We start from the raw sequence: 18,543 nt of genomic DNA, 5'->3' as shown, positions 1-18,543 counted from the left end.
AACGTGCAATATATCTCTAGCACGCGCGAATTTAGGGGTTGACTTTTTTAAAATGAAACTTTCATTTTATTTTAATTTTTAAAATTTTTAAAATTTTAAATTAATAAAGGTAAAATTACACTTTAATCCCTTAAATATAATAAAATTTTAATTTAATCTTTTAAAAATTATATTTTTACTATCTTAGAATTTACAATTTAAGTTCAGCCCCTAAAATATTTTATGACTTCACGTTGCATAGGAGAGTTGAGTGATATGTATAAGTATGTGTTTGATAGATAACCCATTAGGGATTGTTTTTAAATATAGGTATATATTTTATTGCAGTTAATGAAGCCAGATCCAATGTTTGTGGCTACGAAACTGTTGGCAAGCAATTCAACATTATTGCAGCTTCATGGGTCCAGTTTGATCCACGATTGGATCGATCACATGGAGACCACCAACCAACAGGTTAAACCTTAATTATATATTTATTTATGTATTTATATATATATATATGCATACAACATAAATATCCGATACAAGAACAATGTTGAAGCCAATGTTAATGGAGATATAGTTATCATTGGTGGTTGAACAAAAATTGCAGGTTGAACTGATTGCACCTAAAGAAGTTGCAAACAAATGTCTTCTCACTTCTTTCAAGTTTCATCCAACAAAGGAATTTCCAACTGGTTTCTGTGACGTCAAAACTGGCACAAACAACATCCGTACACCTTGGTGGTAAGAATATATAATTAGAATTGATGGTCGACTATATATTTAAATGGGTATTACTCAAATCTAGAGATGCTTAAACATGATATTAACATTTTATGTTTGGTAAAATTCAGTTCAGTCTAAAATATGAGCATAAATTTTTCTTTAAATTTACTCATATTTGCAACAGATTAACCTAATCTCATTTTAAACATGTCCATATTACTTTTTTAAAAATATTTATATTATTTTAATTTAATATTTAATAATTTTTTATATTTTTCTATTTATTAAAATTTTTTATATAGCTATCCTAACATTATTTTAATATTTATATTAGAGTAGTATTACATATTCTGTATATAAATTTTATTTTTTTAATGTGTTATAAATTACATTATATATAAAAATAACATAATATAAAATATTATAAACTTAAAAATAGGTCAGATATAGGCCTTAAATGTTCAAATCTAAGCTCAACCCATAATTTAAACGAATCTAAATTTTTTCTCAAACCCATTTTTCGAGCATAATATTTTTGTCTAAATTCGTTTAAATTTCAGATTAAACTCTAATCTCAAATTTATATTAAGAAAAAAAAAACAATAAGAAGATAAATAGATTTGTTTAAATCTCCTTCAAATGTGTGGACGGCCGCCTTACCACACGCACGTAGAAATCACTTCATAGTTGATTGTCTCATGCATAAAATAATTTATTTTCTAAAGGAAAAAACATGTGGGCGACATCAAAAGCAAAGTATGTTTTTTTCTTTGTCTCCTTAATTCCGTACAAAATGGATAATAATAATAATAATAACAGTGTTCTTTTTCTATACTCGAGGTACCCTAAACCACAATAAATTAATAAAATTTATATATTATTAAATAATTAAATAATATCAATTAAGTATTAGTAAAATTAACCCTTAAAATTTGAACTCATTCAAAAATTAAATTAATCTATTTAATAATAAAAGGAGATACGAGGTATATTATTTCATCACAAGTTATTGGCCTCGGACAAAGTCTAAACCACAATAAATGTGGCCACATATGGATGTCTCTTTTCGACTTTCGTCCATAAATGTACCTTTTACTCCAATATTATCATATTCTATCCAAGTTTGGAATTAATAAGCAATACTATTCAACCTCATTCTCATATGTAGAACAGTAAGCCATGAGTTGAGGGGAGAAAGGCATTTTGCTCACGCAATTATCCAATGGTTTCACGTCATTGCCGGCACTACTTTTCTCATAATTTCTTCTATAAATACGGACATATGCATGACCATGGTTATTACAAAGAATATCTTTACCACCCCCCACCCCACCCAAAAAAAAAAAGAAAAGAAAACCCAGGTTCTCTCGAAAAACAATGGCATTTATTACGAAGGCTCTTTTCAACAACATACTACGTCGTTTCATCCATCAAGATTTCCATGAAGCTGTTTCTTCCATGACCATAATTGATGCTTTTCTCTTCCTCGTAAGATAACTCATTTTTCTCCTATGAACCTTTTTTAAGTCATAACATCATGTTGCCGGCTGCTATTAAGCTTAAAAATTATTTTTGGTTAATCAGATGGTTCATTCGGTGGATAGATTGGGGATATGGCACCGGTTACCTGTTGTCTTAGGTTTAATATATCTGGCTGTACGTCGCCATCTTCACCAGCAATACAATCTCATCAATGTCGGGGAAACTCCATCCGGTGTTCGGTTTAGCCCAGGAGATTATCCGTACAGAACAGCTGATGGAAGTTACAATGATCCTTTCAATGAGGGAGCTGGCAGCCAAGGATCTTTCTTTGGCAGGAACATTATGCCTGTTCATCAAACAGATAAGGCATACACATTATTTCAAAAACCTCAATTAGGTCATATGTAGTAAATATAAGCTTTACTAAAAGAAAAAAACATCCACCATACGCCTGAAAAGAATAGTATGTACAAATATATATTAAAATTTTATTAGGAATTAAATAAAGCTTTAACATGGATAAGTTTTTATTAATTTTAAAAAAATATGAAAAAGACCAATATCCTTATAATAATGTCCTTAATACAACATTTGATATTTGAACTTGACACTTTTTCTTAATTTGGTACTTAAACTTTTTTTAAGGCCCAATTTGGTACCTAAGTTTTTTTTTAGGTTTAATTTGGTACCTAAATTTTTTAAATGTTATAAAAATTACGCAAAATACTAACAGTGTTAAAATTTCTTTTATGCTACAAAAATTTTGTCAGTATTATAGAAAATTCATGTCTAAAAAATAGATATTGAGCTATGCTTAACGGATTAATATTAAATAAAGTAAATTTTAAAACCCCAACTTAAAAGAAATTCATTATTTTCAACTAATAAAATAATTAAATAAATAAAACTAAAAGTAATTGAATATATAAAATACAAAAAAAAATCATGTCATCTGTCACATGTCGAGTATACATTGATTATTTTTGCTACCTCATAAAAAATATTGTTAGAATATTGGAGTAATTTGTAAAACATTTAACAAGTACCAAATCGAACAAAAAAAGTAGGTACCAAATTAGGAAGAAGAGTCTAAGTTTAGGTACCAAAATGAACCCCCAAAAAGATTAGGTACCAAATTAGGAAAAAATGTCAAGTTTAGGTACCAAATTAGAAAAAAGTGTCAAGTCATATTAAGCCTTTTAGAAAATATGAAAAAAAAAACGAATACACTTATAATTATATAAGTTACTTTATAAAATAAATGATTTTATTGTCATTTTATAATTGAGTCGGTGTCTGATTTACTCATTATACCAACTTAAGGAAATGCTGTAACGTTATTATATTTAGTACTTATTTAATATTTAAAAACATTTTCAATAGAATTTGAATATTTCAATTAATTGATCCGATTAAATCCGAAAATAAAAGGTGACTTTTAATATTGCCGCATGCAAAGCTAAGCAACTTTATCAACTAGGTTGACGGTAAATTATATGATTGCAAATTAAAACTTTATTATTATTTTCTTTTTAGTTAATGAAGCCAGATCCCATGGTTGTGGCTACGAAATTATTGACAAGAACACAATATAAGGACACAGACAAACAATTCAATATGATTGCAGCTTCATGGATTCAATTTATGATCCACGATTGGATCGATCACATGGAGAACACCAATCAGCAGGTGAAACTTTAATTAAATATATATGTCATCATCATTTATTTATATATTTATGTTATTTCAGATTTGGGCGAAGATGTATATTTAATATGAATATTTTAATTTTTGTTAGAATTTTTTTCATTTTTTTTTGAAGTACATACTTATTTTACAGATATAATGGAGATATAGTTAACATAGGTTGTTGGACAAAGTTGCAGGTTGAGTTGATTGCACCTAAAGAAGTTGCAAACAAATGCCCTCTAAGTTCTTTCAAGTTTTATCCCACGAAGGAGTTTCCAACTGGTTTCTATGACATCAAAAGTGGCGCAAAGAACATCCGTACACCTTGGTGGTAAGAACATATAAGCCCTAATTTAATTGGCCAAATAGAATATATGTTTACCCGATATGATACAAACGTTAAATAATATGAATACATGAAAAGATGAAGAGCTCGAATGATATGAATATTTGGATGTGGTATTAAGTTTGGATTTTTGTAGATTCAGGCTCAAGCTATTTAATTCGATTTTTGGTTAAAGGCATGCAAGATTTTCACATGAACGGGTTATTGTTGTAGGGATGGAAGTGTAATATATGGAAGCAATAAGGAAAGGTTACAAAAGGTGAGAACATTCACAGATGGAAAGTTAAAGATTTCAGAAGATGGATTACTGCAACAAGATGAAGATGGGATCCCCATATCCGGGGATATTAGAAATAGTTGGGCTGGCGTCTCAACATTACAGGCTCTATTCATTAAAGAACACAATGCAGTCTGTGATACCCTCAAGGTATTTGTTTAAATTCCATATTTGCTTTATAATATGAGAAAGATTTACTAAGCATTAGTATTTGGAACAAAATTTTAGAAGGAATACCCGGATTTGAATGATGAAGAGCTATATCGATACGCAAGGCTCGTAACTTCTGCTGTGATTGCAAAGATCCATACCATTGACTGGACTGTGGAGCTTTTGAAAACTGATATGCTGCTTGCTGGAATGCGTGCTAATTGGTAAACTAGTTTTCATTTTTCCCTTTAATGTTGTCAAATTTTAGGGGCCCCGATTGTTGTGATTTGAACCTCGAACATAACTTTAATGTTGTCAAATTTGTCACAGGTATGGATTATTGGGAAAGAAATTCAAGGACACATTTGGGCATGTTGGTGGATCCTCTTTGGGAGGTTTAGTAGGTTTGAGAAAGCCTGTTAATCACGGTGTTCCTTACTCTTTGACTGAGGAATTTACCAGTGTCTATCGACTCCACCAGCTTTTACCAGATTCCATTCATCTTCGAAACATCAATGTTGCTCCAGGACCAAACAAATCTCCACCATTGCTTGAGGAGTAAGCCTTACATGACGTTGTAAACAACGACTCAATAGTCCACATTTATTCTTAAACTTAGTTTGTCTTTGTACTTTGTAATGCAGGGTTCCTATGCCTGATTTAATAGGCCATAAAGGAGAAAAAACTTTGTCACAAATTGGATTCACAAGGCAATTTGTATCAATGGGACATCAAGCTTGTGGTGCATTGGAGCTTTGGAACTATCCTTCATGGCTTCGAGACCTTGTGGCACAAGATGTTGATGGCAAAGATAGGCCTGACCATGTGGACTTGGCAGCTCTTGAAAGTAATGACTTGTCTCAAACTAGAAATTTATGATCCATGAATTCGTTAAACAAACACATAAAAACTCGATCTAAAATTAATGTCAATGATGCAGTTTATAGGGATAGAGAGAGGAAAGTTGCAAGGTATAATCAATTCCGTAGGGCTTTGCTATTGATACCAATCTCTAAATGGGAAGATCTGACTGAAGATAAGAATGCCATTGAAGTTCTCAAGGATGTTTATGGTGATGATGTTGAAGAACTAGACTTAATGGTAGGTCTCATGGCTGAGAAGAAGATCAAGGGTTTTGCCATAAGCGAGACAGCTTTCATTGTTTTTCTATTGATGGCAACAAGGTATAAATCATACTTTCGTACTTATATCTGAATATTTTTGTAAGGAAATTGAATACCAAGAATTGAATGATATTGGTATTGCAGGAGGCTTGAAGCTGATAGGTTCTTCACAAGTGATTTCAATGAGGAAACATACACAAAAAAAGGATTTGAATGGGTGAATACCACTGAAAGCTTGAAAGATGTGTTGGATCGTCATTACCCAGAAATATCAAAGAAATGGATGAACTCAACAAGTGCTTTCTCAGTTTGGGACTCACCTCCAAATGCTCCCAATCCTATCCCTCTCTATCTTCGCTTTCCATCTTCATAACCCTATTGTTATTTTGTTGTTGTGGTTATTTAATCTCCAATATTTACTGTTGATATTGATTACATGTAATTTACAATAAAATTGTTACTCATGTATTGGTATACAATGCATCAATAAAAGTTGATTTGTTCTTGTACTCAACAATGAAAGCATTTAATCCTTTAATCACATGACACAAAATAATTTGATATTAAAAAATAAATTTTGAATGAAATTAAACCTGCTTCATTTAATTTTGATTTTGTTAAGATTATTTTAAAATATTAAACAAATATGTTGGAAATATAACCAAACATACAATATAATTTTTAACGTAGATTTTTCATAATTTTAATAGTGGTAAAATTATACTTTGATCCTTTTAAAAATAATAAAAATTTATTTTAATTCTTTAAAAATTATAAAGATATAAACTATTAAAAATGAAATTGTATTTATATAAAAAAATGTCAAATTAACAATAAAAAAAGGTAGCAGCCAAGGAATTTTGTTTGATAGGAACATTGTACCTCTTGATCAAAAGGATAAGATATACACATTACTTCAAATGGAAAAATCCAACCAAATTGGTGTGGTTAATTCAATTAAAAATTAGAGGTTTTTTTTTATTATTTAATGAATATGGGATAATCACTTATTTAACAAACATTAAATCTTTTAGTAAGTCCGCAAATTTAAGAGATAGGGAATGGCTTTGCCCTCCCCTAAAAAAATTAAAATATTTATTATTATAAATTAATACTGTTAACGTTTTGATATAACTATTAAGAATTAAAATAATTAAATTTGCAAGAATCAATTTGATCATCTTTAAAATATTTTCACAGTGTTGGGATATTCAAAAATATATTTTTAAAATGTCTTCAACCTCTAGAACTGTTTATGAGTACTCCAAGAACTATAAAAAAAATGTTTCTAATTAAGTATATTATAGGTATTAATACCCCCTCAACTAGTGTTTGTCAACACTTTCTCCAGGGATATAGTATCGATAACCAAACCTGATGTATCAATATGGTGCAAGTCAGCAACCAAAAACACAAAATAGAAGAGTTAGGTTTGACATGTTCTTGAGGTATTAGTGCCTGCTCATGAGGAATTCATACCTGCCTTAAAGGTATTGATATCAATACGTAATCATTTCTAACACTATTGTTTTAGACAGTAACACCTAAACTTGCAACAATTTTAATGCTCCTAACGATTAGAAACTCCCCCCAATACTCTTAAACAGCTACAAATCAAAGAGAGGGTACAAATAGGGTCCCATAACACTCTAAGAAGGAAGAGAGAAATATATTAATATCAAGACGAATATTTATCTTTTTTAGAGTCATTTGTTCTAATATCTAAGATGACGTATCTCCCCAATTAAACTTGATAACGACGTAATAGTCTTTTAAATCAATACCTACTAATATAAATTATCTTCTTGCATTATGATCCGACCACATAATACAATTTAATATTAATTAAACATCAGGTAAATATGAATAAATATTTGCTTATATATATTTTTTTTCAAAAACCATTGAAGATAAATATACAATTTTATTAAGCAAATCTATTTTAAAAATTGACGAAATTACTGTACTTAAAACACTATATCCCAACCTACCAAGCTAGAATTCTCTACCAAGACTTTAAACTTCTTGAAAGAAGCAAAAGCTTCATATTTATATTTCAAGAAATAAACCCAATTCATGGTGGTGTAATCATCAAGGAACAATAAAAAAAATATTGACTTCCCCTAAACGATTCAATACACATGGGTGATGGGTCCACATAAGCATGCATGCACCCACTCAATATAACAACGATTAGCTCTCCAAAATTTTCCTACTGAAAAGGGTTCCTGCTCTGCTTTCCCATCACAAAACTCAAAAGATTCAACTTTAGATAAGCCATTAACAATATCTTTTTGATTTAGCAACTTTAACCCATAATCCGAAATCATTCTCGACAATGATATGGATTTCTCTACCTTCATACTTCATAAATCTCTTTTCTTTTCTTTCTTTCTTTTTTTTTTGATTGGAGGTGGAGACTTAATAAAAATTTATTTTTCATGCATTTAAAATATATATATATATATTTGTATTTTGATACAAATATATAAAATTTATACAGTACAATTTAAACTTTAGAAAAATATGTAAATAATGAAGATAAACTAATAAGCGTCTTAAATTTTTAATTTTATCATTTCAACCAATATTTTGTGAATTTTTATTCAAAATTTGTTTTTCACTGTGTATACGTAATGTGGATGTCATTGGTTCAACTGGATATTACAGGCCAGAGAACCGTCTTTCATGTTTACGCTTAATCTGACTTTTATTACCAGATTTTGATATGGTTTCGTTTATGTTTTTGCATTCCACGATTTGATAAAAGCAAATAATTGAGTGCTGCCTTGAATATTTTTGCTAAATAGATTCTTTTCTGACATAGTCTTGGATTGGGACCATCTTGAAAGTGATTTTCGAGTTCCTTGCTTGTTTTGTGTTGGATGAATGCCCCCACCATGTTTGCACCCAAGTTGTCAGAGTTTCTTTTGTCATTGTTTTGACACGCCATTATCCTTTGCACAAATAATGGTTGCTTGGACATGGGAGACACGACTAGGTTCAGGGGTAAAAAATCTACGGTTTCTGATAAATGCTTGAAAAGCATATTCGAAAGAGGAATTACTTAGGATGCAAATTGATTCACGCATTGTAGCGGATTTGTTAGCAAGGCATTGGAAAAAATTTTCAACTTCAGAATCAGAACAATTAAAGAAGATGAAGTAAATGGTTCAGTTTTAAAGTTTTGGGTTTAAAATTATTTTTTAATTAATTATAAATTTACATGAAAATAATGTGAAAAAAACAAAGGGTTAAAAGAATACATATCATGAAGTTAACCCGCAAGTCAACAATTTGTTAGTATTTTAACGGTTAATTTTACCGAAAGTAAATGCATCGTCTATCTAAAAGCACCCTAAAAAAATAAAATAATAAATTGAGTGATTATTTTATAATTTTTACTAAACCAAACTCTGAAAGTCAAATCTAAATCTCAACTTTTTGCATTTGAGTGAAAAAGCACTTTTTTACCACCAAAAGTCAAAAATTCCTTTCAAGTTGTAAATGAACCATGTTTGAATGAACGAACCTCTATTCATATTCATTTGTTTATTTTTAAGTTTATTTTTGTTCTTAAAGAATTTCAAAATGTTTGCTCGTCTTCATTTATTTAAATTTATGTGTTTCATGTTCATTAGTTTAAGTTAAACAAAAATGTTAGTGGACATGTTCATGAATAACTAAAAACAAACAAACAATAAATAAATAGGTAAAATATATAAATGGTCACCCAACTATGCCTGCATTCTTGTTTTTGTCACTCAACTTTAAAAAAAAAATTCAATTTAGGCACTAGCATTTGAATTTGTTCATGTTTTAGTCACAGTTAAGTTAATAGTATGGAAGCCTTTTTCTAATTGGTTTACTAACACATTTAGTCCTTAATGCTTGCATATTCTATCAATTTGATCTTAATTCTAAATAATTCAATAAATTCAACCCTTCACATCTATGAATTCTATCAATTTGATTATCAAACTTCCTAACCAAAGCTTTCAGCTTTTAAAATAGAAGCATTCCACATCTATTAATTATTTTATTTATGGTTGAAATTATCCAATTTGGCACATAACTTATTTTATTTATATTTTTAAGAAGTTAGTGTTAGAAATTAACTAAACACCATTAAAATAATAGGAAATACAAGTTTTAAAAATATAATGTATAATAAAATTATATAAATAATTTAATATTTGTAGAAAATAAATTTCTCCTTTGAGTAGCATAATTTTTTTGAACCACTAACTAGCATAATTTTAATTTTTAATTAATTTGGTAAATGATTTGACACCAATTCAGATTATTAGTGATACATATTGCTTATTGTGGATTTAAAAATTAAAAATAAATAAAACACATAATAATCTCTTAATCAATTTATAACATTAAAAAACTTATCATCAATGTAACAAAAGGAAATTCAATTAATGCTTTCACATTTTTTTTCTTATGTAAAATTAAATGTTCATAATTTTTTTCTTATGTAATTATTGATTCAACAATTGGATTTTTCAAAGTCATATTTTTAACTTTGGATTTAATTTTCATTTCTATGTACCTTGAAGGAGATAACATCCTATCAATAACAAGAGTAAATATAGAGTGTTCTTTTAAGGTTTTTCTATTTTCTTTAGCCAAAATTTTATCAATAAAATAGTTTAAAATATTATATTTAGCAAAAAAACTAATGAAGAAAAAAGGAAACTGAAATAAATTTTCAAGATGAACTCATTGGTATTAAGAATTGGCTCGGAAAACAGCTCGCTAGTTGGGAGAATTTTTTTTCTTTTTTGGGTTTTAAAATTTATTTATAGATGTGGAATGCCTCTGTTTTAAAAGTTGAAAGCTTTGTTTAGGAAGTTTAAGGACCAAATTGGTAGAATTTGTAAATGTGAAGAGTTAAACTTATTGAATTATGTTGAAAGCATAAGAGCTTAAACTCGAACTCAATATGACTTAAACTCGAATTAGAGCTTGAAACTCGTAATTTTCCGTAATAATTCTGTTTAGAAATTTTGCTCATCCAGCCTTCACTAAAATTATCATAACTTGAGCTCCCAACTCGAAATTGAGTGAAAAGTGTATTTTGAAGCTAAGAGATAGCTTTTTGAATTTTATGAAGACATCTCAACCCAAAAATGCATGGATCCCGTCTAAAAATTTGTTGTAAGTCAACTGATTTTTCAAACTTGAAAATTGATAGCTTTGATTAATTGAATTTGATAAATTTCACTCATCCTATCAAACCGTATTTGATAAATATTTTATTACTTTTACAATTAAATAGATTAATTTAACCTATATATTATTAAAAATATTAAATAAAACCAAAATTTATTTATTTATGCAAAACCTTAAAATCCTAAAACTCTAAAAGTTGAAAAACTCTCCTAAAATTTGATTTTGTTTATAGTAGAGACTAATTTATAATATACGTGCAATAAAACAACTTGCTGCTGTTCATAAATATACATTCTCCCACAATATATTTAAATTATTATTATAAATTGAGGAATCTTTGCCTCTAAAATTATAATATTTGTTAGGATTTGAAAATCGATAGTTCGAATGACCGAAAGAATTTGGACCTCCAACCCGGATAAACTTGATCTGAAAGAAGAATGTTCACCACAGTCAGCTGAGGACTTCACAGGAATACAAGATGTTCACAGAGATAGCTTGCATGGATGGAAGAGCTCGTGTAAGCCTCGCACCGGCAAGGTCACAAGAGGGAGCTCGCATGAACCTCGTAGGGACAAGGTTGCGAGCTATGTTTGCGAAGAGGACCCCCCTCCCTCGTGACTGGCAGGTACGAGGTCTGCTGGGAAAATTAGTCCTAAGGTCAAAAAGGACCGCATGCTCCACAGGCAAGTGTCCAATAAGCCAGAAAAGACCAAGAGAATGTCTACACTAGGGACAAGAAATAATAATGCCCTCGGCTCAAAGGCTAAGACAAAACAATAAACCCTATTCTGAACTGTAATAATGGCAATATATATAAATACCATTGTGTTTCCCTTAATACATAAACAAATATTACTCAACAATATTCATTTATGTTTTATCAAAGTTTGAAATTCCATATATAAGTGTAAACTATGAGCTAAGGAGGCAAATAATCAAATTCAAGATTTGTTGGAAATTGTGAGCAACAGTCGAAGATTCACTCCAAAAACAATCAAAGAGAGAAACATTATACAATCTAAAGTTACCTAGAGAACAAGAAAGACATATCTAACTTTGGGTGTAACATAATATGAAACAGATGTCCGTTACTAGTTAAGTGTGTGGCCGCTTGTCGATTCAATGGAACAAAACCTTGACAAATATCAAGGCAGCTGTCAACCTTCAATAGAAAAATATGATTAATATGCTTCAACTCTTTGTCAAAATAAAGAAACCAACCCACCAAAAGATAGCAACCAGCCCAAACCAATTAATACAACACAATTGTCAAGATTTTAGATACACTCTCAAGGAAAGCATTTGAGCCCACGTGCCAGATTCTAAAACTCCAGGACACCTTCGGCTATAAATATGCATGACCATGGTCCTCAGAGAGAATATGTTTACAAAGAGAACAAAAAACCTAGGTTCTCTCGAAAAGCAATGGCATTTATTACAAAGTTCCTTTTCAACAATATATTAGGTCGTTTTATCCATGATGATTTTCATGAAGCTGTCTCTTCGATGACTATAACCGATGCATTTCTCTTCCTCGTTAAATAACTCTTCCCTCCTCATATATCATTTTTTATGTTGAGATTTAAAAACTGCTGCTTAACTGTATTTGTTTTTGGTTAACCAGATGGTTCATTGGGTGGATAAAGTGGGGAAATGGCACCGATTACCAGTTATCTTAGGTTTAATATATCTGGCTGTACGTCGCCGTCTTCACCAGCACTACAATCTCATCAGTGTCGGAAAATCTCCGTCTGGAGTTCGGGTTAATCCAGGGGATTACAAGTATAGAACAGCTGATGGAAGCTACGGTGATCCCTTCAATGAGGGAGCCGGCAGCCAAGGAACTTTCTTTGGCAGAAACATTATGCCCGTTGATCAAACAGATAAGGTATACAACATCACTTTTAAGCTGACAAATAACTAAAAGTTGAGTGAGATGCGTGATAAAAACACAAATTTTCAAAATTCAATAACTCAACCTTTTATCAACCATACCAATACCAGTATCTCTTAACATTAAAAGTAGTACTATTAAACTGAACGATTAGGTTGTGACTCAACTTTTCTATTTTTCTTGTCTAGATCACTTTTTGTTTGGTCCAGCCAGATACATTCATTTGATAATAAAAAAAAAGTGTTTTTTTCATCTTTATCTTTATCTTTATATGTTTTATGATTAATTTTAAATAAAATTTTCATTGTTAAATAATAAATAGGGAAGGGCTAGGCTGGTTGGTCCAAATTACTAAACACCTTTTCCAACCTTCCTATACATATACTAACTATATATATGTTTTATCAAATATTTATAATATTTGTGAAATGACAAAAAAAAAATCTTTCTTTCTTAAACTAGTGATTGATTGAAAGTTTAATCTCATTATAAATAAGGAATGATTTTAAAAATTTATAATCATCGTTTATCTCTTAACCAACCTATAAAACACGAATAATTAATAATTGAGAAAACCACCATATTTTCTTTCAAAACAATATTTACTATATTTAATACGTATTTAATGCACATAGTGTATGTTTCTTCTTTTGGGGCGTGTGCCTACTTTCATTATTAAAAAAAATACCAAGTTAATATTGAAATCTTATATTTTAATATTTAAAATATTTTTAATTCAATTAATTGAGTCTTGGTTAGGTTGACATCAGTATTATTGATAATGTGAGTAAGTGTCACGAGTTAACTCGGTTAGGAGAATTACGAAAACGTCTTTCTATAATTAAAAGAAGTCATATTATTCGAGGGTATTTTAGTCTTTTATTTTAATAAAAATCAATAAAACTTTGTATAGAGTAAGATTTGAACTCGTGACAATTGCATTAATAAAATCTTAAATTTATCACATAACTAAAATTTCATTTTAATATACTTTATACATTTTTATTTTAGTATGCATATTTTATTATCTTCGTTGCATATCTATATATACTTACTATTAATAAAATCTCTGACTGAATTGGTGACACGACTCAACCATGCACCAACTAGGTTAGGAAAATTAAGAAAATGTTCTTCCATAATTAAAGTAAGTTATATTATTGCATTTAATATTCTTAATATGATTTATTTACCTATTTCAATTTTTTTTACTCACAAGTTAGCGTATTTTTGTTTTAATTTCATATGTATTGCATATGTCTTGTTATTATTATTAGTTTTAAACATTATATTTCATTATTTGTTGTATGTTATTTTTAAACACATATCTGTGTTCTAAATAGTTTTCACACACATACGCATGTGATAGAATTTCTAGTATTATTTAACATTTTGATTGATTTTATGTAACTCATCAACCAAATCTCAATTCAATTGTAAAATTATCAAATGCTCCTTATTTTATAAAGAATAAATACTATTTTGAAGTATTTATATCTTTTTATATTTTGATAATTTAGAGAAACATATACTCACATTATGAGAATCATGGGATTTGAATCCAAAATATCATAGATTTCTCTATATGAAATTTATCATTTCAACCAAAGTCAAATTTAATTTTTACATCACTTTTTATAAATTTGTTTTATAAAATTTTTCAATCACGTCATAGAGATGTCATAATCTAATATATGTTATAATGTACTTGACTGCGTAAATGTGATCCATTAACCGGGTCTTAACTTAATTGTGAGATTATTAAAATATCTTTTTTTTCCCACCCTCATCATAATTATGCCATTATCTAGTACTATTATAAAGCTTTTGAGTGAGTTGGTTGCAACCTTCAACCATTCTCAACTCGATTGTAAAATTATAAAAAGTACAATTCTTTTACAAATAAATAAATATTATTTTGAGTAATTATATTTTTTAAAATAAATCTTAAAAAATACGATATTTCAACCAAATCCTTTTAAATAAAAATTTTATGTTGCGTAATTTTGTAGAAATTCTAATTTCTAATGATGGTGAAGATTAAAACAAATTGGTTGTAGTTAAAGAAACCAGATCCAATGGTCGTGACTACGAAATTAATGACAAGAACACAATACAAGGACACAGGCAAGCAACTCAACATGATTGCAGCTTCATGGATCCAGTTTATGATTCACGATTGGGTGGATCACATGGAGAACACCAACCAACAGGTTAAACCTTAATCAATAAATATGATAGAATTTTTCATGTTTATCTAGGATTTATGAAAAGATGTTCATATATCAAGCAAATATAAGATATAGTATCAGAAGTAAAGAATCCATATTATATTTAGAAATTTAATGGAGATATGGTTGCAGGTTGAGTTGATTGCCCCTAAAGAAGTTGCAAACAAATGCCCTCTCACTTCTTTTAAGTTTTATCCCACCAAGGAGTTTTCGACTGGTTTTGATGACGTCAAAACTGGTGCAAAGAACATACGCACACATTGGTGGTAACAACATATCCACTCTCATTTAATTGTATAATTAAAAATCTATGTTACATTTGAACGTGTGTAGTAATTAAACTAAAAATGTAATTTATTATTAAATTTTAATGCTAAAAATAAATAATTAAAGAAAAACAAGTGTTTTTTTTTAACTCAACCAAGTGACCTAAACACTCAATATTTTCCGTATATATTTTCCTTCCTTCTTTGAAACAAATGTTCAAATTGAAACCCAACCTTTTAAAATAGTCATATAAAGGTCTAACCTTACAAAAGTGCTCAAATAAAAGTCAAATATTTTAAACGTGCTACACTAAGGGTTAAAAATTTTCTAATGTGCTTAAATAAAGGATTCTAAAATGTCATATATCATACTTCAAATTATGTTTTTTATTACTTTATTTTCTTTTCAAGTAATATTTAATTACGTTGTTATGTGTTTTATTTTAAACACGTCAATATTCTTCTAATTTTTACTGTAAAATAATTGAAATACGTGAAAAATTCTTATTTAAGTACTTTTTGTAAAATTTAGACCCTTATATCACTTGAGCAGCACTAGAAAGTTGGACCTAATTTGAATATGTAACCATGATAAACACAAATATATTAAAAAAATAAGACTTCAAATAATATATTATATGTTTTTTTAATTAAATATCACCATCATGGATGATTATGGATATAGTGGGTTTAGATATCACAAATAGTCCATCCATTTTTTAGGACTAAAATAATGTGAATTTGGATCTTCTATGCACTTAACTTGAAATATACGTAAATATTCACTTGTGCAATAGACTCTTTCAAATTTATTTAGTATGAGTATTTTTGTAAATGTAAGAGAATGTGAGTTTAAGTACGCTGAAGCGTATTATCTTCTTATTTATGAGTTGGTAAGGGACTATGCCTAGTTTTAAGGGCAATCATGTCAAAAAGAGCAAATATAATAAAATCATTAAAAAAATAATTTTTAAATTTAGTGAAAAAAAATAAGTAATTCAAAATTTAAAGCGATTGTATATATTTAAAATTGAATTCGAATATTAAAAAAAATCTAACTCTCTATAAAGTCGAGCATGATTTTCATATGGAAGGATGATTTTTGTAGGGATGGAAGTGTTATATATGGTAGTGATAAGGAACGGTTACAGAAGGTAAGAACTTTGGTAGATGGAAAGTTAAAGATTTCAGAAGATGGGTTACTTCAACAAGATGAAGATGGGATCCCCATATCCGGCGATATTAAAAATAGCTGGGCTGGCGTCTCCACCTTGCAGGCTCTATTCATTAAAGAACACAATGCTATCTGTGATGCCCTTAAGGTATTTATTTAACTTCCTTCGTTGCAAAATTGCTTTATATTACGAGAATTTTACTAAACATTAGTCTTTGAAATATAATTTTAGAAGGAATACCCAGCTTTGAACGATGAAGAGTTATACCGACATGCAAGGCTTATAACTTCTGCTGTGATTGCAAAGATCCATACCATTGATTGGACTGTGGAGCTTTTGAAAACTGATATGTTGCTCGCTGGAATGCGTATTAATTGGTAAACCATTTTGCTACTTTCCTTTTAATATTGTCCAATTTTATAAGCTTCGATTGTTGGGATTTGAACCTTTAACCAACTGGATTAAACTCCAGATATAATTTTAATGTTGTCAACTTTGTCACAGGTATGGATTTTTGGGAAAGAAATTCAAGGACACATTTGGGCATGTTGGTGGATCCACTTTGGGAGGTTTAGTTGGTCTCAAAAAGCCTATTAATCACGGTGTTCCTTACACTTTGACCGAAGAATTTACCAGTGTCTATCGGATGCACCAACTTTTACCAGATTCCATACACCTAAGGAACATTAATGTCACTCCTGGACTGAACAAATCTCCACCATTGCTTGAGGAGTAAGCCTTACAAGATATTGTTGTAAACAATAGTTCAATAGTCCCCCTTTTTTTATGATCTCAATAGTCCATGTTTATTCTTAAACTTGGTTTTTAAATGCAGGGTTCCTATGCCCGATCTAATCGGCCATAAAGGAGAAAAAACTTTGTCACAAATTGGATTCACCAGGCAATTTGTTTCAATGGGACATCAAGCTTGTGGTGCATTGGAGCTTTGCAACTATCCTTCATGGCTTCAAGACCTTGTAGCACAAGATGTTGATGGCAAAGATAGGCCTGACCATGTGGATTTGGCAGCTCTTGAAGGTAATGACTTGTCTGAAACTAGAAATTTATGATCCATGAATTCGTTAAACAAAGACGTGAAAACTGGATCTAAAATTAATATCAATGATGCAGTTTACAGGGATAGGGAGAGGAAAGTTGCAAGGTATAATCAATTTCGTAGGAATTTGCTATTGATACCAATCTCTAAATGGGAAGATCTAACTGAGGATAAGGAAGCCATTGAAGTTCTCAAGGAAGTTTATGGTGATGATGTTGAAGAACTGGACTTAATGGTGGGTCTCATGGCAGAGAAGAAGATCAAGGGTTTTGCTATAAGTGAAACTTCTTTCATTGTCTTCCTACTAATGGCATCTAGGTATAAATCATAATTTCGTACTGTTTTGCAGAAAAAATTGAATACTATGAATTGAGTAATGATAATACTGTAGGAGGCTTGAAGCTGATAGGTTCTTCACAAGCGATTTCAATGAGGAAGCATACACAAAGAAAGGATTTGAATGGGTGAATACAACTGAAAGCTTGAAAGATGTGTTGAATCGCCATTATCCAGAAATCTCAAAGAAATGGATCAACTCAACAAGTGCTTTCTCGGTTTGGGACTCGCCTCCAAATGCTCCCAATCCTATCCCTCTCTATCTTCGCTTTCCATCTTAAGATTAACTCACATTCGATCTATGGATTTAAGTAGTAGTGGGATCCTATCTCTTATCATAATTTTCATCTTTAATATTTAATATTGATTACATGTTTTAATTTACATCAATAAAAGTTTCTTCTTTCTTTTTCTTTGCTCCGCCATTCAACAAGAATGCAGTACAGAAAGACCCCAGAGTGACACGAACAGAACAAAATGAAGAAACAAAGCTCCTACATCACTACCTAATAAAGTGCCATCCTGCCATTACAATTAACACCTTCATTAAAGACTTGAGGCTAGTACAAGGACCTCGTCCTGCAAAGAAACATGTGTTTAATTCATACGTCTCTTCAATAC

At 29.9% G+C, this 18,543-nt stretch overlaps 2 protein-coding genes across 2 annotated transcripts; both read left to right on the top strand.

Moving 5' to 3' along the window:
* Positions 1 to 2,000: 2,000 nt before the first annotated feature.
* Positions 2,001 to 6,285, top strand: LOC121216311 (alpha-dioxygenase 1). Its single transcript, XM_041091910.1, has 10 exons — positions 2,001 to 2,196; positions 2,293 to 2,556; positions 3,727 to 3,879; positions 4,077 to 4,210; positions 4,439 to 4,652; positions 4,731 to 4,876; positions 4,983 to 5,210; positions 5,297 to 5,499; positions 5,593 to 5,836; positions 5,921 to 6,285. Exons 1-10 carry the CDS (start codon positions 2,086 to 2,088, stop codon positions 6,147 to 6,149), a joined length of 1,926 nt encoding a protein of 641 aa, XP_040947844.1. The 5' UTR covers positions 2,001 to 2,085; the 3' UTR covers positions 6,150 to 6,285.
* Positions 6,286 to 12,359: 6,074 nt separating this feature from the next.
* On the top strand, positions 12,360 to 18,335 carry LOC107938825 (alpha-dioxygenase 1). Its single transcript, XM_016872063.2, has 10 exons — positions 12,360 to 12,499; positions 12,588 to 12,851; positions 14,918 to 15,070; positions 15,221 to 15,354; positions 16,463 to 16,676; positions 16,761 to 16,906; positions 17,034 to 17,261; positions 17,365 to 17,567; positions 17,661 to 17,904; positions 17,978 to 18,335. Exons 1-10 carry the CDS (start codon positions 12,389 to 12,391, stop codon positions 18,201 to 18,203), a joined length of 1,923 nt encoding a protein of 640 aa, XP_016727552.1. The 5' UTR covers positions 12,360 to 12,388; the 3' UTR covers positions 18,204 to 18,335.
* The last annotated feature ends 208 nt before the right edge of the window (positions 18,336 to 18,543 follow it).

Source organism: Gossypium hirsutum, chromosome D04, assembly GCF_007990345.1.
Source record: "Gossypium hirsutum isolate 1008001.06 chromosome D04, Gossypium_hirsutum_v2.1, whole genome shotgun sequence".
Classification (NCBI taxonomy): domain Eukaryota; kingdom Viridiplantae; phylum Streptophyta; class Magnoliopsida; order Malvales; family Malvaceae; genus Gossypium; species Gossypium hirsutum.
The sequence above is the reverse complement of the archived record's forward strand: the minus strand, read 5'-3'. Positions and strand labels throughout refer to the sequence as shown.

Excerpts from the sequence above, each read along its gene's own strand:
- LOC121216311 (XM_041091910.1), top strand. The coding sequence starts at position 2,086 with ATGGCATTTATTACGAAGGCTCTTTTCAACAACATACTACGTCGTTTC. Across the intron at positions 4,653-4,730 it reads CAGTCTGTGATACCCTCAAG|AAGGAATACCCGGATTTGAA; the intron begins GTATTTGTTTAA and ends ACAAAATTTTAG. Across the intron at positions 4,877-4,982 it reads GCTGGAATGCGTGCTAATTG|GTATGGATTATTGGGAAAGA; the intron begins GTAAACTAGTTT and ends AATTTGTCACAG.
- LOC107938825 (XM_016872063.2), top strand. The coding sequence starts at position 12,389 with ATGGCATTTATTACAAAGTTCCTTTTCAACAATATATTAGGTCGTTTT. Across the intron at positions 15,071-15,220 it reads TGGAGAACACCAACCAACAG|GTTGAGTTGATTGCCCCTAA; the intron begins GTTAAACCTTAA and ends ATATGGTTGCAG. Across the intron at positions 16,907-17,033 it reads GCTGGAATGCGTATTAATTG|GTATGGATTTTTGGGAAAGA; the intron begins GTAAACCATTTT and ends ACTTTGTCACAG.